A 23,663-nucleotide genomic window follows, 5' to 3' on the forward strand; every position below is an offset into this window, starting at 1 on the left:
TCTTATTGTATATTTATTTTATTTTATTCTACTGTATATAGTATTTTATTTTATTCTATTCTGTACAGTTGTGCACTGTATTTATTCTTATTGTATTCTAATTTTTGCCTCATAACTTTTGCACTGTCCACTTCCTGCTGTGACAAAACAAATTTCCCACGTGTGGGACTAATAAAGGTTATCTTATCTTATCTTATGTTTTAACCTGTATTTCTTATTCAGTTTGCCATTGTATTGAGAGCTGTAGCCGAATTATTTATTCATTTATTCAAATTATTAACATATCAAGAAGATGTTCTATATCTGCCTATCTAAATAATTCAGGCACATGGTGGAAATTGGTGGCTCGTAAATAATTTATTACCCTAGTCAGTTGATAATATTTTGTCGTGGTTGCATTTATTACATTTCAGTTGACTAATGAAATCTAATAAACACAACCAAGACAAAGTTAAAAGCTTAAATATTAACACAAGAAAGTAGAATTTATAAATATAGACTGTAACATTTAAAATATTCCAGAGGATTGGAAATGAGAAGACACCAGCCAATCAATCACAATCAGCTTTGCTGTTGGCTGATGAGGTGTTTGAACTTTGTGGATTTGTGTGGATGACAGAGCACTAAAGTCAGATGAGAGCTCACACCAAAGACGTTAGATCTGTGTTGATCCATGCATGTCTGTAATAAGCACACAAGTATGACACATCAGAATCTTCTCAGTAAAACCCCTAATAAAAAGAGGCTGGCACCACTGTTGCCAGCAGATTGTATGCGTGCATATCAATAGCGTTAGACTTATTTTTGCTAAATGTTTCTTCTACAAGGTCCATTTAACAATTTCCATTGGAATAGAACTCAACATTTACAATCACAAATGATTCCAGGTCTACCACTAGTCCCTTCACTGTCCATCTAACTCAGACACTAAGACCTCCAGGCTTAATCTGGCCTAAGCTGGTGAGACGCACTAAAGCACAGAGGAATCAGGATTGCATCCACTGGGGACATTGTCCTAATCCCCTTCTGCCCTCTCCCTTGTAAACACTGTTCTCTTCGTCAGGGTCGCTCATGCTTTTCCCCACCTCTCGCTCTCTCTGTTGCAATGTGCTACAGAACGGATGCCGGGACAACATAGAGATGAAAGGAGTGAAAAGTCTGGATTTCTTATGATCTCAAAGAGACTTGAGCCTCACATGGTGAGTGAGGCCTCATGGTCGGAGCATGCCATATGCTAGAGCGGTGAGGCAGTGGGAGATCAGGCCCACGTCTACACTGCGGGGGATCAAACGCACTAGGGCCCTGATGTGGCAGCGGATACGGAGACTGGTCCGGGCCTACCGGCATGGTGCGGGGTACCCAGTCAACTATAATGACCCAGACCGAGAGGAACAGGAGATGGTGTGCCTTGAGGTATGGATGTGTAGTTTTTGTCTGTTTTTTTCTATTGCTTTTTAAAATTATTATTTATTGTTATATATAGCACTAATACTAATTCTACTACTACCATTTTATTTGGAGCTAATTTTCATGGAACTCATGCAGTCTCTCTAATTAAGTAAACCTAAAACTCTATAACAATTTAATACATTTTCCTCTGAATATATTTTACAGATTTTTCAACATGCTTAGCAGTATGGTTCTTATGTAAGACAGCGCCAATAATCAACACAAGATATCTAAAAATTAACAGAATACTACTGTTGACTATTGTAATCCTCAGCAAATGAGACATCCTTCATGCTATCTTTTGTTGTTACGGCAACCAGATTGCTCTTGTAGCATCATCAGCTTTTTTTGCTTCATGCCAAACTTCTATTCAGGGATGCACTTCCTGTTTGAACGGAGCTTAAGAAGATTAAAAGATAGCGTGCCTTGAAATAGTGTGATACAAGTCATTAGAAATCTAAAAACCAAATCACATGGTCAGTCACACAAAAATGGCTGACAACCTGCATTAACATCTCAGTGCGATATTTAATAAGTAATGACCGAATCAGAGTGTTGTGGATACACTCACAGGCTTACAATGTGATTTTGCTTGGAGTTTGGCAACAGAATCATTCTCGGTAAAGGGATAAACAAAGATTTCCGATGGCTTTCTGTAGTAAGGAGAGTCGTGTTGCTATTCACAGTGGGGAAGGGATTGTAAGAGACATGTGAGGACAAGGGAGCTGTTTCCATAATGAGAAAGGAGTCAGTGGAGAACTTGTGGATGTTGACATCAATCTTAGAAAGCCATAAAAACCCTTCTCATGGTAGACAATGATAAAGCACTGAGTTACACATTTTCTATTAACATATACTGATGAGAGCAAGTAAGGAGTTATCTTGCCTTAGCAGATGCAGATAACTAACTTAAAAATCGGGGCTTTGTCAGTCTGTCACCGAGCTGCAGCAAACGTCTCAATCTGATTTCAAACCGTGGACACTGACGCGCAGGTTGAAACCTTCAGATCGCCAGGACACCCTTACGTATCTTCACGTCAGAATAACTCTGAGTCTACTAAGTCTATGCTCAGTCTGTCACAGTGAAGATCATTCCTGTGCAGCTTTTGATATCAGGCTATTAAAATGATCGACTATGGAGTTTATTTGATTTGTTTTGGATAATGAACTTCACCTTTGGCACATGGATACTTATTTTCTACCAAAAAATGGCTTGGCCCGTTGTTATCTTAGCAAGGTCCAAGGTCCAATGAGACCTCTTTCCATTTTGGTGGGTGGTTGTGACTGCTGGCGGACTCAAGCAGAGAATGATGCTTTCTGTGTTCACTAACTTTCTTGAGTCAAACTGAGCTACTGGTACACAGCACCGATCACTCTGTGTCCTTAGACACTTCAATTCAAAGAGCGAGAAAGAAAAGGGCCTTCCATTCCTCCTCCAGGTTCGGCAGAGATACAACAGACAGTGTTCATGGAGCAAGGCAACAGAATTGATTCGCAATACATGAAAGAATAACAACCTGAGCGAATGTTCCAGCAGCGTTCACATTAATGCAAATGAACAAAGATGTGAAATCAAATTAAAATGGAGAAGCCAAGACTGTGCTTACTTTCTGGCATTGGGAATAGACATACATATTCTATACAGCAATGCTTAAACAAGTTCCCTCCCAGTTTATTATTTTTATTTATGTTACAGTTATTTACAGTTACTTATTATTATGTTGTCCCATGGTGACCTCCCGTCTATGAGGATGCACACCATCCCCATATTAGTGAAAAATAAGTTCTTTAACCAAAATTCAAAACATCCATATAGACGAGAATGCATTTTAAAATGCTTTTCAGTGCTTTTCTGCAGTTGGCTTTTTCATAACAGGCATGAAAACCTTTTGTAATCGTGTTCATGTGCTTTTGTTTGTGAATTTTATACTTGCTTTTGACATTTGTTTGATATGTTGTATGGTTATAGGTTTTGCTTCAGGCTCATGTTTATTCATAGATTCCTTTGCATTTTATTTCATTGTGTGTAAATGCCACCTGCCAATAACCACAGATGAAAATAACCACATGGCTAAATCTGGCATAACTGCATGATGGGCATAAGTGGTCATGCAAAAGTACATTGTACCTTTGAAATAAACTTAAACATTAGCATATGAGAAATGAAATGTCTATGACTCGATTCAGCTCCAGAGATCAGCACAGGCTCTGAATGGACTGTAAAACTCAAAATTACAAACAAAATTTTCATGACATTTAAGAAAGCGGATCCAGTATTACAGGATGTTGCTGTGCACAAAGCTACAAAATTATTTGTCCTGCAAAGTATTAAAAAATTATCCTGAAACAAATTTATTTGCCTCTAAATAATTGTGCTGAACTGGATCCCTCTGTGACGTAGCTGTTACGTAGATAAAGTGATGTTAAATTTAAAAGCAAAAGAAGTGATGAATCTGTGACTCAGTTACAATAATTAGCAAAACTGATTTGGCATGATTAAACTGAGTCTGACATTTAGAGTGCAAACAGCAATTTGATCAACACACTTCAGGGGAATAGAACAATTCATTACAAAACAACAACAAAAAAGCAAAAATGGCAAGTTAGATCCAAAGAGAGATAAAATTATATTTGATTGATTGATTTGATTGAACAGCTTCTCACAGATACCATGCATGATCTCTTGAAGTGTTTAAGTTGGTAACCATAGACCGTCTCCAGAACCTACCTGCATATTTAGCTCCAGTAATCAAATCTAAAGTTCATTCTGTCTCCCTTTAACCCACACAATGACTTGAATCACTTTAATCACCCACTGAAAGATTCTATTCATCTCGTCACACGGCTCTGTCGTCCTATTCTCCTTTGTGACCTTGTGTGTTCAGGCAAATTCCCACTTCTGCTCGGCCTTGTGCCATCTGAGGAAGTGTGTGTGTGTGCGTTAAAGCATACACCCACATAAGCATCATTTATTGCTTGTGTGTATGTGCATGTGTCAATCTCACAGGGCTATCTGTGGGTCTAACATGAACACAAGGGGAGGTGTTAAATGAAGTGCTGTGGAGAAAGTCACATGATAACATCTCGGGGGTAATAAAGACGTGTCAGTGCTCTAAGTGCACCCCGGTTGAGCTCAGTCACAAAGTAAATAATGTGAGCAGGAAACAAATTCACTCTTTGCCCCCTTTTTTGATAAAATAACAGAACAGATGAATGTCTGTTTCCCAAGTGGAGCCACTGGCAGTGTCATAGAACAGTACTGGGTTTTTGCAGAAAGTGTAAGAACAGTTCTCCATGGAGTCTCCACACTCACATTTTGTACCACTTCTTATACCAGAGTGGAATTGGTGAGATTATTTTTTAGGGCACCAGGAGGCATCTTGACTGGCAACATGGCCCCAAAAGACACCGCACAAAAGCTCTGGTGTAAATTAAGAGGAATAAACTGGGTGTGTTACACTTTAGTTCTGCAGAAAAGACAGGTATTGTGGGCACAGTGCCACCTGGTGATAGTAAAAAAGCAATACATGGCCTATAGTCAAAGCAAAAGTGTCATTAATAGCATATAATGGATCACACTGAAGATGTATGAAAATATATTGTACTGCATAATTATACACTGTAATGCCTGTGCACATGTGTAAAATGATCAGGGAAAACCAAGTGAGAGCTCATAACACTCCAAAAAGCTTTCCATGTTGAAATCCATGGGCACACTTTAAGTCATCAGGATGTGGTGTCTTCCTATGTTGTAGATGGACGGAGCACATCGTGTTAGTGCCGTAGCTCAGTCAACCTCCAGGTGGCAGTGTTGTCTTTTAGAATAACACGGGTCGCAGGCCTGTGCTGTGGATTAAAACACGCAAGTCTGATAGATAATACTCTGTAAAGGAAAGGAAATTAAGGGGGAGGATAGAGGAGGAAATAGAAGCCTATTCACTTATATCCAAAAGAGACAATTCACATTGAAAGGATTTAGAGGTAGAAGTATTGCAACAGTATTCAAATAAATAGTTTCGTCATCCCTCCCCTGTTTCTGGTTAAGCCTTTAAAGCGTTTAAACAAATATATTCTCCTGTGAGCGGATAAAACATACCGTATGCATCTGAATTTGTGCATGGCGTATCCATGCGTTGAAATATGAGCTCCGGGGTTTCTCTCACGACGTAATATCACACTAAACTTCACAAATGATTTAACATTAGTTGGCAAAGTCATGCCATCCTCCTGCAGGGTTTAGCTGAACGCAGTGGTGCACTTCATTAGGCGCTGAAGGTTTCAGCACCACAGACAGCGACTTCAAGCAAAGCCTCACTGGCGCAGTCACCCCGACTAAAAAGTGTTTTTTCCCCCCTGGTATTCTTGTTAAATATGTTGAGATTTTTTAATAGCAGTAGCGTTAAGTTTTAGGATGTTTTATTAATTTATTGTTTAGATACCTGGTACGAGTTTCTAATAAACTTGCCTCACGCAGTTATTCCTATAATGGTCTCTTACTGGAGTCTTTCAGTACCTGCTCAGCAAACCTGTGCCATACTGTAAGGTTTTATGCTCTTCGTCGGTCTACTACGAGCTTGAGAGAGGGCGCATGCGTACTGACTTGAAGCAGCCGGTTTGGGGGGGAGGGGGGGGGGAGCCTTATGTGCCATCGGATGTAATCAAGGCAAAGAATTACCTCTTCTCGCTGTGCATACATGGTGAAATTGTAAGTACTGGTAGAAAAAGCGATGTATCGTTGCACTGACATGTTGTGAGCGGAGCGTTTGAGGCCGTTTCATGGGTATTTTTTTCTTTTTTCTTTAATGGCATGTAACTATCTAGCTGTACAGCGGGCTTTTAACGGGTCTAGGCAGTGTCTTTTCGGTGGTTGTCCAGGGCGATGAAGCTCTACGGTTCTTCGTGGTGGCACTTCCCATTGATATGATTCGCGACTTGCTAATGCAATGGTTTCTGCTGTGAAATCGCCCAGGGGCCATTAAACCTCAGTGTCGTCCACGTTTATGCCGCTGTGAAGGAGAACAGCGGTTTATTTGGCATTATCATGATTTATTCTCTGAATTGATACGACCACCCCCCCACCTCCTCCTCCCCCCATTTCATCGTCTATGGCTGTTGAGTCGAAGCATAGCCTACTGCAATAGTGTCAGCTTTGAAGTACCCGAACACCTAACGCGTAAAATATGCCATTCGGCAAGGCGCACGAAATCTGCAGCTGAAGCCAGCTCCGAATCTGAGTGAGAACACGGATCCATTTTAGAAATGACCTAACGGTATTGTATTCTCTGAAGGATGTGATAGAGCGATGCTGCGGTTATAGATTTGCAAGCTGCGCCTTCAGCCCTCCCCGCCACCCGTGGACCAAATCTCTAGACATTTTTTAAGCATCATTTCTTGTGTCAGGTAGTGGCCGGATGATGCCGACAGCTTTGTTACATAAATGATCTGACAGGATTTGGCAGTGCCTGACCTGATGATGACACATTTGTTAAAATCAGACAAGAAGTCATTCTCTGAGCATAGCCTGTCTGTAGTCTATAGGCCTACACACCAAGGGGATTCTGATGAATACACTACAGACCTATAGTCACAGTAATTACTCATGTACATGATAAATGTAGCCCAGAGGTTCATGACAATCTGAGCTTGTCAACTACAAATCCCTCCCCACTCCCCCTGAAAAAAGGCAAATATTTTCAATATTTGCAAGTGTATTTAATTTATTGCTCCACTTGGATTCAGTGAGCATTGTAAATCTTTTAATGTGGTGCTTTTACAACAAGGCGTTCACAAATTTTACATGTTGGATTACAGATATCGAACCTATGGTCTAAAATCCATTCTCTGTTTTTTTGGAGTGTGTGAGAGAGCACACAGCCAGTTTGAGATTAGAAAGACTGAAATGTTCTTGGCGGGTGCGTATTTGGCAGCAGGCAAAACAAAATCAGCAAAGTGTTACTCCATACTTGTTTCCTCAAAACAGCATTCCTTTGCAGCGAGACCTCTGGGGATGCTGGCACATGCTTCGACCAGAAAGCATCAGCAGCCCATCTAAGAAACAGATTGGTGTCAACCTGTGAGGCAAATCTAAATAAATTTGATGAAGCTGTCCTGGTGAAAGTACCAGGGGGAAAAATAGACTCGTGATCAGGATTTCACACTATCATCAGCTCTACTGTCAGAACACCCAGTGATGCCCTTACTACCCTTGTTACCCTGGGACTGATTTGTATCACATGAATGCATTGCAGGCCAAGAGATTTTTCTTACAAGACAAAATCTCTGTTGAATACTATTTCTGACATGAAGAGTCTGAACTCAGCGTCTCCCTCTCCCCTCCCCTCTGTCTATAGCCCATGGGATCAGAGCGGATGGAGATGCGAAAGAGGCAGATGTCGGTGCAGCAGGAGTCGGCAGCGGGGGGAACTGCACCGGCCCAGCAGGACCAGCCGGGCCAGGCTAACCCACGGGGCTCGAATGCATGCTGCTTCTGCTGGTGTTGCTGCTGTAGCTGTTCCTGGTAGGTGTTTCCCCAACTGAGAAATCACCAATTGTGGCACAAACATGGCCGACATTATTGCACACAAGGCAGGACGCTCTCAGCTACCGTGTCTCAACCGCAGGATTCAGCTTGTGCTTCATGGGCTTGACATTATATTTCTTTTTTTTTTGCGAATCTGTATCTAGCAGCACCGTGACAACAACGAACTAAAGATCATGCAGGGAGTGCATCTGCTGGGACCATTTCACAGTTTTAATAAGCCCATTAATTGTCTTGATTTCTGTAGTGTTACTGGAAATTTAGAGTTGGAGTTGGAGTAAAAATCAAAGTAGTTGGCAAATATATATTTGACTCTGTAATTTTCTGTAATTGAGTACAGTACAGGAGCATATTTAAACGATACTGACATATGGCTAAAGTTGCAAGAAACTTTTAAACTTACAACTGAACCTCAAATATTTTGGGGGGAAAACAAACTTTTTTTTTGTGAGGCTGTTTAACCTTTTTCTGATAGGACAGTGGCCTCAGGGTGGATTCAAACCCAGGTGTTCTGGATTAGTTTTACAGTATACGCGTCTCCTGCTTAACCCACTGAGATAAATCTGCACCCCTATTTGGAAACACCATTAAATGAACTATTTTCATTATATAAGAGACAGTTTGCAAAAGCACCGCCATGCTGGCTTTGATTTAGAACCCAGGAGTGGACAGCCCACGAGAGGCGTTTGTCCAGTCAGTTTCCGCTTGGTGTTTGTGCCGTTGTAGGAGGCTAGGAGGGAGCTCATCTGTCAATCATTTATCATGACACTATTTAGTTGCTGCCCATGAAGCGTCCAGTACTTGGAAAGCAGTTGCAATGCTTCATGTCCAAAGATATCAGTGCAGCCACGTAACATCGAGCACACTCACACGATTTAATAAACGGCGGTTAAATGTGTACATACAGAGAGAGTGCATACAGCAAATTACAAAGTAGGTTTTCAAGCAAAAATGACAATTATTGGTCTCAGCTTCTTCTCATTATAGTTAACTTTACATGTTTGTGATCACGGCTGTTGGTTAAGTAAATCAAGCTACATGAATACACACTTTGGCCTAGAAGACACATTATGACGTGTCATACACAGTAGAAATAATCATTACTTGATTTCATACGCACATTCACTCTGCGTGGACTTGTGCATGACTTTAAAGGCCGAATATGTTGTACTACATTTAACTTGCACTTCATATAAATTATTGATGTATTTGTTTGATTAATAAATATACTAATAAAGAGCTTCTTTGTAAGCACACCTGCTAATAAAATGGAGGAAAGCTAAATGTATTCATAGTAACTGTAATAGTATAAAATTCTTATTTCGCACACCAAGTATGTTTATATGTCTGTGTTACCATTAGGAATGAAGATCGAGATGATAGGAACCGAAAGGCATCTTATGACGTCAAGGAAGGGACCACAGACTGTGAAGACTGGTCAGCTTATATCGCTGTACAAAAATGTGTTTTGATTTTTTTTTGTAGTTAAATGCATCCTCTTGGCTAAAGGCACTCTCTCGCTTATTCTGCACAGTCCTAAGCCCACGTTGGAGGAGGTGCACTCATGGGGGCAGTCGTTTGACAAGCTGATGTGCTGTCCAGCGGGGAGAAACGCTTTTCGACAGTTCCTTCGCACTGAGTTCAGCGAGGAGAACATGCTTTTCTGGCTAGCCTGTGAGGAGTTCAGGAAAGAGACCAATAAGAGTATGATAGAGGAGAAGGCTCGGGTCATCTACGAAGACTACATCTCCATTCTATCGCCTAAAGAGGTCAGAGAGCTTTGATTTAATCGTTTTGCAAATATTAGCGACCTGTTCGAACAAATACTGAAAGTATGTGTGAGTGTGAGGGCGCATCTAGAACATCTAGAAACAGCAGCACACTCCTTACATATTGAGCTTTAAACATCTAGTGATATAAACTGTTAGCGTTAGGCAAAGGTTAGCCATTTCCCCCTGACTCCAGTCTTTGTGCAAAGCTAAGTTAACCAGTTCAAAGACTGTATATAAAAGATGGATGCAGCCTTTGGCTCTGAGTGGCTAAGAATGAAAAAATGACCCTGTTTCTTTCTTCCTGTTTGGGCACTTTCTTAATGGACTTCCACTCTTAATCACTAGTTTAGATTCTTTTTGTTATACAGCATGGTGTTCATTTTGTAACTTATTGTCCCCTTGGGGAAAATATCAGTACAGAGAATACAGAACAATAAGCCACTACTGCATGATTGTAAAGGTTTCTTGGTTTTACTGGTGTGATCCATGCCTTGAATAAGCCTGCTAGATGGTGACAGCTGCTAGATGGTGACAGCCAAAATGCTCCACTGGAGGCTTCAGTGAGTGACTGCACAGAGCCCTGGTCCATCTTTTCTTTACAGTCTATTAGCTTTCAGGTCGTCATCAAATTTTCAGTCGTGAAGCAAACAGTGACATTTCTCAAGGTTTTGTCGCACAAAAAGAGCACACGCTGTTCTTCCCTAACGGGCTATTCTCTCGACTCCCAGGTGAGCCTCGACTCCCGTGTGCGCGAGACGATTAACAGGAACATGCAGGAGCCCACATCGCACACCTTTGACGATGCCCAGCTGCAGATCTACACACTAATGCAAAGAGACTCGTATCCCCGCTACATGAACTCCCCAGCCTACAAAAACCTGCTCAACACCCTGTCAGAGCAGTCCCCTGAATCTTAGGGTGGTGATGACCTGTGATCTTTTAACTCTCTTTACCCCTCTCCCAGACCTTACCCCCCTTTTTTAAATTTTTTTCTTTGTATGTTCAGTGTAGGATTACATGAATCAGGCCTCGGGCCTGTCCCCTCCCAGGGATCTCAGCGCTATTGTGATCTGCACCTGACTGAAGACACTCAGGTCTTAAAATCTCCCGAGGGCTTGACATCACAAGTACTGCTACAGATCAACAAAGCAAAACACTCCAAAGGAATATGAATACATTTTAATTCTTTTGTTTTTCTTTTTCTTTCTTTTGATAGAAATAATCTATTTTATTTGTGTTCAGAGTTTTTTATGGTCTGTTGTTTTTTGTATGATCGTTTGGGGGGAAAATGATTCCTACTGTAGACTATATATTTATGAGTTTGTAAATAGTAAAAATGGAATTGTGGGTATTTTATGTGGAAACGCCTGGTTCTATTTCCTGCGTACAAAAATCAAAGCTCAAGTCAAAGGCTACACGTTAGCTCTACTTGCAGGCAGCTTTGTGGGGTACTGTACTGATTTTACCTTGTTTTCACCCCATTTGGTCCCCTAACCTCACACTTCAGTACCTGTGACAGCGACTTGGCAACTCCAGTTCATGTAGAACCTGTGCGTGATTGAGAAATACTGTAAGCGTGGTGATCAGTGAAGTAACAGAAAGTGACAACAGCTCTTGTCACGGCGTGCAATTCGTTTCCTTAAGAAACTCAAATCAACGATGGAAGGGTGTTTTAACTTTTGTTACTTGAGCTTAACCACAAAAGATTGCCTGTCTAAGATGTTTATTTGAATTCAAGTGTTATTCACTGCACACCTCATAGGTTTATTATAGTTTTACAAGTGTGACATAAGTAATTCTATTTACCAGATGAAGTATTTTTTATTTATTGATGTATACAAACAATACAGAAAAACAAGTACAAATCATATTTAAAGTCCTGTGATGGACCAAACTCTACTAAGCTGTCAAAAAAACTTTAAATAATGTTATTTTTAAAGAGTATATGGCTCTGTTTTATAGGTCTGTAATTTCCTAATAACGTTCCAGAAGGTTTCCTTGAAGGTACTCTAATTTGAGACTAAATATAAGGAAAATTATTCCATCATTTAAACCCAAATAAATATGAATTCCTATTGTTGTAAGGCCTAAACAGCTGGAATGGAATCTGTTTTCACGCTGAGAGTAAGAAGATTTATGATGCTCTTAAGTTTTAAATCTAAAGCTTTTCATTCTCAATTTCCGCTTAAGTATTTGCTCGTATTTATTTGACTTTCTTCTCAGGCTAACTAGACTTTATTCAAAGTCATTTCTAGGGAACCTTCTGGAATACACTTTGAAATTACCAAAAAATCACTATTTAAGATTACATAGCTCGTCTATGATATATAATTTGACATGATTATCAGTGACAGTAGGTTTCCGGCCAGGTTAGCAGCAACACCAAAGCTACCAGTCTGTGCTCATACGTTTTATCGAGTGTTTCACTGAGTAAAATTGGAGTTGCCAAGTGTTTAATACTTTTATGTACTCTAATAGTTTTAGTTGAATTACTTTGTTGCCTCACAAACGTGTCACTCAAAGACAAGATCCTCACATGGGGAAGTGCCTTGACATTCAGTTTTACGACATCTTTCTCATGGGCAGCGGTTACTTTCAAACGCTTGCCGTAAGCGTGGTTACTGGAGCGTGAAGTCAGTTTACTGGAAATTGTCCCTTTCATTGGCCAAAATATTAAGTGTTTTGTCTTGATTTCTTAGTCGTGACTACATCTGTTCACTTTGGTAGGGCAGAGGCTGACGACAGCACATGTCAAACAAAGATTGGCGGACAGGCCGGTTGATCTGAACTTCTTACCAACCTGCGTGCAATCTGAGTTGATGGGTTCACTGCGCGGATCAACCTCAAAACACAACCTAAGCCAGTGGTTTGGAGTGATGCCTATAAATGTTTCTTTCTTTTCTGTTTACTATATGAAATGTGTTATTTTGCGCTGAGTTTACTGAAGAATACATTTTTAAAAAAAATACGAATAATGTGAATGTTTACAGTAAATGGTTGATTTTTTTTTTTTTTTCTGCTACTCTTCGAGAAAACAATGACTTGTGGGCATTTCGATTAAGATAAAATAAAGCACAATAATTTTACTGACTCTGGAATGATTTAATCAGCAAACTGCATGACACCAATATCAGTAAAATGTGTCAGGAAACGACTTTAATAATGTCCTAACAGCAAATTCAACCAACTCGGTTCACTGATAGGAATGGAAGAATTCTTTCAGTACATCTGCCCCTGTGTAAGTTTGAGCAGTTTAAATTCATGATTCTTTTAAAAATAACGCAGATCAGGTGAAATCCTAATTAAGAACATTTAAAATCAAAAGTAATGAATTCTGTGAACTCCTTGAAATACACGGTAACGTTCACATGAGCACAACATGTCAATTAGAATTAAACAAAAACACTTTAATTTAAGTGCGCAGAGGATTGTAGCAATATGCAGTTACTTGTGTACCACACTATTTTGAAATGCTTTATAAACTTTGAAAAGTTCATACTCTTTCACAGTACTGTGCAAAGGTCTTGAGCCGCATCTTCAGACAGTATAATATTTTTTTTTTTCCTGAAGGTCTTTTAAAGTTTATCTTTGAGAATTAGCTGCTTTTATCTTTTAAGTTTTTGTTTTGTTTGTTTGTCAAGCCACTTAACCCTGATCTGTGAAACATAAAAGCAAGAGATGAACCAGTGTTGTGTTGTTGTGTCTACACATAACAGACAACCTAGCATAGAACCAATTTTAAATTCTATATTTAGGTACAAAGGTAACATAGTTTGACAGGTACAAACACTCTGTTAAACCCATTTAATTAAATAAATAAGATAAATTCTACTTAACTCACACATTGACAGTTTGATTTAAAATTCATTGTCTAAAATTTTATGGACCTAATTGTAACTATATAGGAATATTTTGCTGTGTCTGAATTTTATACAGGGAGCTTCTTTCATAAAAATGGTCATCGAATTCACAATAAAAAAAAAAAAAGTTGTTTCGTCAAAGGTTCAATTAAAAAATAAATAAGAACGTGAGATAAAACATATAGAGAAGTGTAATGTCTACCACCAGGCCTTCCTCAGTTTTAGCCCTTTTCAGTGAATAAAAAAATCTTAATCTTGTATTACTGTTCACTTTATGTGGTGGTGAAGCAGCAGAACAGCCCATCAACATAAAGTGGTTGCACCTGGCTATTTAAAAAATAAAAAAAAAAAATCCTGGAGGAAGCCGAAAACAATTGGTGCATCTTCCCTTCTCCAGCCAACGATATTATCCTGTCCCTGGATGGATTAATATGCATACATCAGCATTCGCTTTGATGTGATGAATATTCCATCAATTACAAATGTATACTCTGTAACACACACACACACAGAAGATGTCTGTTCTCTCAGATCCGACCTGCTTAGTATAATTTTAAAGATTTAAATAACCAGAAGAGACTGAAAACCCATCATAAAAGACAGCTAATGAAAAGCAGCTCTTTTTAATCAAATGGATTACACTTTATTGGGAAATTAAATAAAACAATGCAATGTTGTGAGGGGGAAGCAAAACAACATTGTCCAAAGTGTTAAAACTACATATAAAAAATGCAGATAAAAGAGCATGATAAGATCCATCGCATATATCTGACGGTGAGAAACAACTAATAACGCTAGTAAAATAATTTTTAGGGGAAGGAGTTGAGGGAACCAACAATGAGCTCAATCTATTAACAAGATATTTACTTAAACAATAACCGCAGTGGCATCTTTGTATGGCATGTTGTGTACCATGTACCACAGAATAGAAAGCTCCAATCTGTTGCAGATAGACAGAATCTGGTCCAGGAATTTTGCTACTTGTAGGAGTGCCGTGGATGATGCCGCAGATTCAGCAGAACTAGAACAAAAAAAATTTATTATAATAAAAATGATCAAATAAAAAAAAATCAAAAAAATCATGGGATAGGATTTTTTGTTGTTGCAACACTGATCTTCAAGTTACAACCAAGTAGATAGAAGGCAGAGTCATGAGTCTTCTTCTTGGCCATGGCATTTGTTTATTTAAAAAATAAATTAAAAAATAAATAAATAAACAGAGCAGAGGGCACCATACGCATACCTTTAGAGCAACAAATTGCAATAAAAGCAACAACAGCTTCACACACCAGATATGTGTGCACTGTGTATTTAGTCACTATCACACATTCAATTAACATACACGTCGAGCAAGTGCGGTCTTTGCAGACCCTGCAGTCATGGAAAATCTACTCCCATGGATGGTCGGCTGATAATCTGACCTCTACAAACAGGCCCTTTTAGATTTTAATCAACATGAGCCTGAATGTGGCATCAATTAGCCGTTTTTCCTGACAAACAGATAAATGCTTTCTTTAATCATTTCGAACTGGCTAACATAATAAAATATCTTTCATCTCCTTTCTTTTAAAGGAAAAATATCAATATAATTTGAGACCAAGAACTTGGGAAGACTTAATTACTAGTATACCCCAAACCTGTATTACATTAATAACATAAGCAGGACTGAGGCTTAAAAGTGTAAATTTGAAAATAAATGTTTTGCTAATTTAACACCAAAAGACAGCTACTCTGTTTCCGTGACCCAAAAGATGGAACAAAACAAACAAAATATTGACATCAGCATTACGCATCTGCCAAACTGTATCTTTAACCATTTGACTGGTTCCACAACTGGTACATCTCTGCTGTAAACGAGCTTAGTGCACTATCTAAACTTCTATCGCTGAAGTTTAAGTCTGATGGATGATGGAAGTCTACAGGCTAATGCATTCCAAGACTGACTCAACAAAACCTGCATTAGGGCACATACCTTCCATCTATTTCCACATTCATTGCAGAAGACAAACGTGGTCATTGGCTCATCAGCACTACGAGTTTGAACCTGGGAAAGAAAACGGAAAAAGAAAGTCACTTAAAATCATAGACTACTAAATCAGCGTATGCTCTATCAATACCAATATACATGGCTTTATCAGATTTCACATTGTCTGAACAAATTAAATAACTACAACCTCCACAAAGACCTCTATAGGCAGCCTGCATATCCATACCTGTGTGTAGGTGCAGCTCTTTCCCTTGCATTTGCCGCAGGTGAACAGATCAGTCTGAGTGCCCCCAGTGGTGGCCATCTGGTGGTCCCTGACAGCCTCTTTGGTCAAATTCTTCCTCATTTCCTTCAGCTCATCACTGGCCATTTCCTACAGCGGTGGAAAAAATAAGTAAGTAAGTAAGTAAGTAAGTAAGTAAGTCAGTCAGTCAGTCAGTCAGTCAGTCAGTCAGTCAGTCAGTCAGTCAGTCAGTCAGTCAGAAGGAAAGAAAGAAAGAAAGAAAGAAAGAAAGAAAGAAAGAAAGAAAGAAAGAAAGAAAGAAAGAAAGAAAGAAAGAAAGAAAGAAAGAAAGAAAGAAAGAAAGAAAGAAGTGCCAATAAGTGTTTAAGTAAACTAAATCTGCTATCGTGAGAGAGCGAAATATATAATTAGTGACAATTACTAAGGGCACTGTTTGTCTCTTGAGATTGTGCCATCAACAGCTCACACACCTCTGCGGTCATCTTAGCCATCCGCTCAGGGGTTACGCTCCCGCACAGCACGGTCCTCCTTAAATTTGGGTTCTTCATATCCTTCAGATTTGAGATTCGGCTCCTCACGCGGTTCTTATATTTCATGTCTGTGTTCTTAAACTCTTGGAAGATGCGTAATTGCAGGTCAAAGAATTCAACTTCACCAATGACTTTATATAATAACAACAAAAAGAAATCCCCGGCCTTTCAGGTGGCTTAGTGCTGATGCTTCTAGTCGATTATTAGAGTGGTTAATGTAGTCATTTATCAAGCATGCCTACCGTTCTTTGTTTTAGGTTCTCCAGTGTCTCTTTATTTGTGTAACACGCTATAATTAAAGGGTGCTAGTGTTCAGACAAAACAAGTGATTCAAAAGATGAAAGGCACAATGTGCTCATTTATATCACCAGCACCAAAATACACAACAGACACTGAGAAGACAGTAGCTATATCCAGAACATTATGAAATAACAAAACTCTGCCTCTAAAGAGTTCAATCAGAGGGCAGAGATAGCTCAGTAGGTAGCGTGGTCACCCCATAATCGGAAGGTTGGGGGTTCAAATCCACCGAACAGCTACCCTGAGGTACCCCTGAGCAAGGTACTGTCCCTACACAGTGTTCCCCGGACACCTGATTAGTAATTTCCCCACGGGGATCAATAAAGTATACATTATTATAATGTAAAGGATATATTCTTCAATCTGTGCTCCAAGTTCGTCACAATCAGCACCAATAGCGATATAATCATCTGTAAAGGAAAAAGTATCAGGCAGTGGACAAAAACAAAGAGTAAGAAAACACAATTACAGATAAGTGCTTTGGAAAGTTTGTGATATTAACGTTTCAGATTACCTCCAGTCTGCAGAGCGCTTGCTAGCATCTCTCTACACTTAAGCCTGATGGAGTCAGAGGTACTCGGGGCACGAGGAAAGGTGTTGATTAATGTGTTGGGAGCAACTTCACTGGGTTCACTCTTGCTGCTGGAATTGCTGCTGGAGCTGCTATGGGAGCAATAAGAAGTGTCATAATCAGTTCTGAAGCAAAACACACTTAGAAGCAGAAGATATAGTAGGTGCTTTCAGCTGCTAACTTGTTTCCCAAGGACTCATCACAGTGGATGGATCTGAATGTCTGATGTGATGCTGACTTTACACCAGATGCCCTTCCTGAGGCAACTCTCCCATTTATCCAGGCTCAAGGCTTGAACTATGAGTACACTAGCTTAGCTGAGGCTTGGTTTATATCTTCTATATGAAAGATGTATTCCAGGTGTACACTAAAATGGAGAGCATTGCTAAAAGCGTGCATGAGGAAAAAAAAGTTTTCCTTATTACCTTTCTTCTTTTGCCTCTGGGCTTCCTTGTGAAGGAGAGACGACAGGCGTTGATTGTTCTTTCCTCTTCTCCTCTGAAGCTTTATCTGCAGCTCCTGGCTCATCTGGAGAATGAGTGAGAAGAATTAAGAAGGCATCAGAATCAAGGAAGTGAGAGGTGAAGGGAAGGCCATTCCAGAAGCTTAATGTTAGCCTGCTTTATCCATCCCAAAACCAGTTATGATGTGTTTTTGGGTTCACTGTCCTGATGGAACACCCAACTGTGTCCAAGTTTCAACCATAAAGTTGTTGATTTGGGGTAAAGTTGCAAATTTTGGAGGCAGCTCTGCTTCATAATTATGCCATCAACTTTGTGCAACGTACCAGTAGCACTGACAGCAACTGTAGCATTATGCCCCAGAGCATAATGCCACTCCCACGATGTTGCTTGACAGTGTTCTTAGGCTTAAAAGCCTCACCTTTACTCCTCCATTCATACCTCATCATTTTCGACAAGGTATTTGGTTTGTCGATGTGGGCAGCTGCAAATTTCAGTTGAGCTCGTGTTGTTTCAAGTTCGGAGCAGTTGCTTCTTTCTTTGTTCTCACCTTCTCAGTGGACTGAGATGGTGAGAACTTCTCTAAAACTTGCTTCACTGTCGAGTGAACACACTGGTGTTTCCAGCAGTTTCCAAGGCAGGCTTGAGGCTTGGTGGTTCTTATTTGAACTGATAATTTTAGAACCTGTTGTTGTTTAGAGGAGACCTTCCCAGCTGAATAAATCTACAAATCTCCTTCTTAGATCTTCACTGAATTCCTTGGAGTTAGTTTTGAGTATTGCAGAGTCTGATGAGTCCTGTAAAACAAATCATTTTTATGCTGGCAAAGACACACTACCAGTTGTAGTTATGAGCGTGCAATCAATCATGATCACTATAGGCCTTGTCAAATTAAAAAGACATTGCAGAAGCTTCAGCATGTTTTAAAAGATTTGAGTGTATGTATATATTTGAGGCTGTATTTGACCCGATGTGTTTTTACCCTATGTGGATGAAAGAAAATCCAAAATAAATTCAAACTTTTACACCCAATTTTTTTGTTTTTGATTTTTCTCATTAAAAAGAAATAAGAAAAAGAAAAGTTCAAAGAAATTACTAAAAGCCCAAAATTACCATCACATTCATGCCCTTGACCACAAATGCAGCCAGCCATAAAACATAAGGAGCCTTTCACATCGGACGCAGCATGGGCTGCAATTACCGCTAACTAGAGCAAAGAATCCAAAATTTGTGTGGTTGCGTCATGTGGTTGAACTGGCGCAGCAGTAGGCTTCGTTTCTACTGGTCGTTCGCACAACCAACAGAAACATCACAGTGCGCTGCAGATGAAGATGACCATGGCATGCACAAGTACTGGCGCGCCTTGATTTTCGCAGCCGGAAATGAATGGGTTTCAGAGCACAGCACTGTGCGTGCCGCATCCAATGGGAAAGGGCCTTAAGGTGAGCAAGGGCAAAGGTATGCAATAAGAATGGAGGAATCAAGCCAAACAAAATTAATATTACATTGTAATTTCCCTTAAAGCGTAAACATAAGGCTGGGAAATGAGTGGCCTATGTATCAATAATCATTATGACATTCTAAACGGATAATAAACAAAAAACAGTGAAACTCAAAGAGAAATCCAGATTTAGGTATAGATCCAATTATAAAAGAAAAGACACATTCAATCCCCTGCTGCGGTATTGATTTCACTTTACAAACCACAAACTCTTTAGGCATTTAGAAAAATTATAAGTATTATGTCTATTTTACACCTCAATAAAAACATCTCTTCTCTCTAATCTTCTCTGGCTGATGCTTGTCTTTACTCAAATCTTCACTCAAACTGCTGGCTGCTGTTCATTTGTTTGTGCTGCTGAACAGCTCACTTACTCACAACTCCGTGGGTTGAGAATTGGTGTCAGCAATTTATAAAAAGAACAAGAGGACATTTTTGACAGCTGGTGTACCCGGCAGAGTGCAATGTGTTACAGTAAAAAAAAAAAAAAAAAAAAAAGGGGGGGGGAATGAAGATGCCTATGAAGATCGATAGGCGTTGATACAAGCATGCCTAACAGCTTTAGACATGCAAAAGATATCTCCAAGTACATTATAGAAGACAAAAATAATAATTACCCAAAAGCTTCTTCCATGACTTGATCAAGGATTTTGCAAGAGATGTAACCTCCTCATCTGTGCTTTGTTTACGGATGGCATTAACGGACATCCCGATTCTGGTAGACTGTGGAAAAGACATGGTGTCAGAGCATCTGGGTTTCGGCGCTGCCTGTGTCCAGGACAGAGCCAGAGAACATATGAGCAATGATACCTGCAGTAGCTCCAGAGTCATGGGGATACTGCGCAGCTCCTTCAAGAGATCCAAAGCTCCAGCCTGCAGAATAAAGCGGAGGGATGATCATTTAGACCATAACACACTTTTTGTTTTCTCTAAACTGATTACTCAGCTCTATCATCAACATGAGTAAGACCAGAGCTGTGTTTAGCCACAAGAAAACATAGTAAAACAAAAAAGGAAAATGTGGTGCTTCGAACATCCTGCTATGTTATGGAAGCTTGTGCTAATGGCAGCTCATTCAACACTCTGCACTGTCTCAGTAATATGGCAGGATCTATACACATGTTACCGCTGATACATTTGCACATCTGGCACAAACACCAAGAGCAAAAATTTGTTAACACCTTTTGGCCACTTTTAAATAAAAGACTAGTTAAAAGACAAATGTTGTTCAAACTGGCAGCTTCTTTGGATTCAATCTACTCCAGATTATACGTAATTTAGGAATCCTTAGATATGGAAGCTGAGCAGCAACAGTCTGAACAACTGATACTGGCCTTTCAGCCTCGTCTGCTTTTAAAAAGTAAGATGACACATCCAGGTTATTGTGACCAGTGTTTATCTTTTGGGTCACATCATCGGAGGTCCAGGTCTGCCGAGTAAAGCCACTGTGCCCCATTGGCTAAATTATTCTGATACCATTTAAAATGTAAGTTACATTAATGAAAAACGTATCCACCTATATGACTAACTGCAGTGCAAAGTTAATTATTCAGTCAACATTATTTTGGTGCTTCTGCAGCAATTGTGGTAACTGGTTTGACTGAGGAAGACACTGAGCAGATTGGCCTGTGCAGGTCAGACTTTGGGCACTACCCCTCATGTCTCTTTGAAATTAAATGTGTTAAATGTGGTAGGCAAGAGACAGGGCAGGACATCTGCTAAACGAAGACTGTAGCTAGATCTCCAGCTCTGCTAGAGTAATCTCATTGAAGCATGTGCAACAGATTGCCTTTATTATTATTACTAATAATAGTATTAATAATAGTAACACCAGAGGAACACTGTCCATTTACCATTTAAACAAACAAAAGCAAAGTGAAGGGGGGGGAGGGGGGGGGGGGTGTCATATTTTGGATTTAAGCCTGAAGTACTTATATTAAGCAGATAGAAAAATGTACAATTGCTTTGTCAGTGAACTGGGAAAAAACAGAATAATCATAATAATAATAATAGTAATAATAATAATAATAATCTTAATGGAAATCTATTTTCTTTGCATAACAAATGAGATATGTTATTGTTAAATAGTGGAAAAACTAATTTTATGGTATTTTACTCAAACAGAAACCAAAAATATGTAGAACATGCGTGTATCCAGAAAACAGTAGGGTTATGAATGGGGTAAGCTTTTACAAAATTTTGGAGGTTTCACACTCTAAATTTTAGGAGTCATAATGACAAATTGCTATTAACAAAATCATGTAATTGTGTTGGGTTATTTGTCAAAGACATTTTAATTTTATTTGATGTTATCCTACTTATTTTGAGAAATTACAGACTTTACAAAAGAAAGTTATACAAGCTACAAATTGGTCCAAGCTCAAAACCTTTTTTAGGGGTATAAACTTCTGAAGTTTACTGAATCTCACATTTTTTCAAATTCTCGTTTAACATAAAATGTAGTATTTAAACTCACTGACAGACTATATGAGCTTATCCCAATATACACTTCCTTTCGCACACACAACACACAAGAAAAACAGCTCTTGAGGAGAAACTCTGTATAGTAAGCATTTTTAATAATAGACCACCCCTCTAAATTTTAATTAAGCACAAGAGAAATCATACTATTTTCATGTGCCGTTGGATTAGTGTAATTATACTTCAGGATAGGGTCATTTTAAGATATTTTCAGTGATCATGTACGCTGGGCATCGAACACGTATTCTGTCTATATTATCTGACGTTTAGGCTCCTATTTATAAGCTCTGTGCGGAGTACCATTTCACAATTGACTTGAAACTATGAAGCTAACTCTTTCCTTACACTATGATGGTAATCTCTTCCAATCTCCCGACTTTCATTTTTTGGGGGATTCTAGATTGTATGTTGGACTGTTACAGTCTTTTGATTACATTATCTTTTACACTTTAAGGTTCCGTTTATTAATCGAGGAAATAATCAGCAGATTAACGGATAATCATTAGCTGCAGCTTTGTTTATGTTTATGCAATGATGCTTGGACTACAGGAGCGGCAGCTTGGTAGCTAACAGTTAGCCAATTAGCTACTAAGAAACCTCCCCCAAACAAGCCCGAAAATGAAACCTAACCCGAAGGATAACAGAACAATATCACTCTAATTTGTTTAACGATTTGATATTCAGTCATTAAATTAGCTAAAAGTGACCAGATCTAGAATTGTATTATTGCCTTGCGAGGCCATAAAGCTGACAGCGGTTAGTAGGATGCTACGTGGCTAAGCCCTAGCAACATAGAAACCTGCCATTCACATAAACAGACTCGCAAGGGAGCTAATTAGCGGCTAACCCATTAGTCATAACAACAGGTAGGTTAGCTTTGGAGCTAATTGCTGAGGGCAAGGACCGGAAAACCATCGTCAGCGGAACAACACAACAGTGCAGAATTTTTGTTGACAACTTTGGGGTTATTTAGCACACGTTGAGCCCGATCCTGACTGGATTTTCCAGTTAGCGCTCATGTTAGCTACACCATCAGTCAGATCGGCATTCATTCCCTCACACACATCTTACCCCGTTTTTCTTCTGCGCCATTTTATCGATCTTCTTCGCAATTCTGATGACCTCCTCTTCTTCCTTTTTGCCCATGGTGACCGAGCTGGTAAAGTCCAAATGAATTAGAACCAAGCCAGAAACTAAATTTGCCACAAAGACCACGCCACTGAACAGAAAGCAGCGGCAGTGACAGCTAGTCGGCGGACCGGGACCGCACACCGACCGCAGCAGACCTGACTAGTAGATGCACGATGAGCTCAAGGGAACTCAATCGACATGCAACCTTCTGGAAGCCTGATATCCCAGAACAGCTATCACCTAGACAATTTAATCAAAGAGGAGACTTTCCGAATACCGAGATAAAACTATATTTCATAACATCTGCCAATTTTATCTTCGTACAAAGCCTGGATTTTTTTTAAATCAGCATGGCGACCTGTCGTTAGATAGCGCCAAAGTGCCATCCGGATCTAGGTTCACAATCGGAGACAATCCAACTTGACCAACAGCCTAAACACTCCGGCTTTATGTTTTCACAAAAACAGTCACTCACACAACAGGTTACTGTCCAGAACTTACACAATTCATAAGTTGTAATCGCTTTGTATTTTCTAGTTAGTTCTAGTTTTGTTTTTTGTTTGTTTTCTGTTTGTTTCGATGTATTGTTTTTGAGGCAGTTCACTTCTTTCAGTTTCCAGAGCAGGTTTGCTCGTTTCAGTTTAGTTTTTATTGTGTAAAAATGTTTATAGTTTTAGTTCAGTTTAAAATAGTTTCAGGGTTAGTTTTAGTCCATCAATACGTCACTAGGCAAGATCTAGTAACATTTTCTTTTTACCAAACTAACAAATACTAAAACCTCTTATATTTCTCTATATTATTATTATTGTTATTATTAATATTATTATTATTAGCTAGT

At 39.3% G+C, this 23,663-nt stretch overlaps 2 protein-coding genes across 4 annotated transcripts; one reads left to right on the forward strand and one right to left on the reverse strand.

Moving 5' to 3' along the window:
• The first annotated feature begins 1,224 nt into the window (after nt 1-1,224).
• rgs20 (regulator of G protein signaling 20) lies at nt 1,225-14,096 on the forward strand. Of its 2 annotated transcripts, none has more exons than XM_085389235.1 (5): nt 1,225-1,413; nt 7,800-7,966; nt 9,350-9,424; nt 9,522-9,756; nt 10,488-14,096. In XM_085389235.1, the coding sequence occupies exons 1-5, from the start codon at nt 1,225-1,227 to the stop codon at nt 10,674-10,676; spliced, it is 855 nt and encodes a 284-aa protein (XP_085245361.1). In that variant the 3' UTR covers nt 10,677-14,096. The 2 variants fall into 2 exon arrangements, with proteins under 2 accessions (XP_085245361.1, XP_085245362.1); XM_085389236.1 differs by lacking the exon at nt 1,225-1,413 and adding an exon at nt 6,091-6,154.
• Nucleotides 14,097-14,237: 141 nt separating this feature from the next.
• Nucleotides 14,238-22,983, reverse strand: tcea1 (transcription elongation factor A (SII), 1). 2 transcript variants are annotated; one of them, XM_085389233.1, is made up of 10 exons: nt 22,766-22,983; nt 20,024-20,086; nt 19,831-19,936; nt 17,677-17,779; nt 17,195-17,340; nt 17,034-17,090; nt 16,321-16,475; nt 15,833-15,979; nt 15,592-15,663; nt 14,238-14,640 (listed from the first exon to the last, which is right to left on the reverse strand). In XM_085389233.1, the coding sequence occupies exons 1-10, from the start codon at nt 22,838-22,840 to the stop codon at nt 14,632-14,634; spliced, it is 933 nt and encodes a 310-aa protein (XP_085245359.1). In that variant the 5' UTR covers nt 22,841-22,983; the 3' UTR covers nt 14,238-14,631. The 2 variants fall into 2 exon arrangements, with proteins under 2 accessions (XP_085245359.1, XP_085245360.1); XM_085389234.1 differs by having other exon boundaries at nt 17,195-17,343; nt 22,766-22,977.
• Between the last annotated feature and the right edge of the window lie 680 nt (nt 22,984-23,663).

Source organism: Rhamphochromis longiceps, linkage group LG18, assembly GCF_057381845.1.
Source record: "Rhamphochromis longiceps isolate RC_006_pf linkage group LG18, R_longiceps_female_GT1.1, whole genome shotgun sequence".
Lineage (NCBI taxonomy): Eukaryota > Metazoa > Chordata > Actinopteri > Cichliformes > Cichlidae > Rhamphochromis > Rhamphochromis longiceps.

Bases quoted from the DNA above. Each gene is read 5' to 3' on its own strand.
- rgs20 (XM_085389235.1), top strand. From the start codon at position 1,225: ATGCCATATGCTAGAGCGGTGAGGCAGTGGGAGATCAGGCCCACGTCT. The intron at 1,414-7,799 runs GTATGGATGTGT...CTCTGTCTATAG, and splicing joins AGGAGATGGTGTGCCTTGAG to CCCATGGGATCAGAGCGGAT. The intron at 7,967-9,349 runs GTAGGTGTTTCC...TGTTACCATTAG, and splicing joins TGCTGCTGTAGCTGTTCCTG to GAATGAAGATCGAGATGATA.
- tcea1 (XM_085389234.1), bottom strand. From the start codon at position 22,840: ATGGGCAAAAAGGAAGAAGAGGAGGTCATCAGAATTGCGAAGAAGATC. The intron at 20,087-22,765 runs GTAAGATGTGTG...TTTATTCTGCAG, and splicing joins TGGCGCAGAAGAAAAACGGG to GCTGGAGCTTTGGATCTCTT. The intron at 17,780-19,830 runs GTAATTATTATT...CTCATTCTCCAG, and splicing joins GTCATGGAAGAAGCTTTTGG to ATGAGCCAGGAGCTGCAGAT.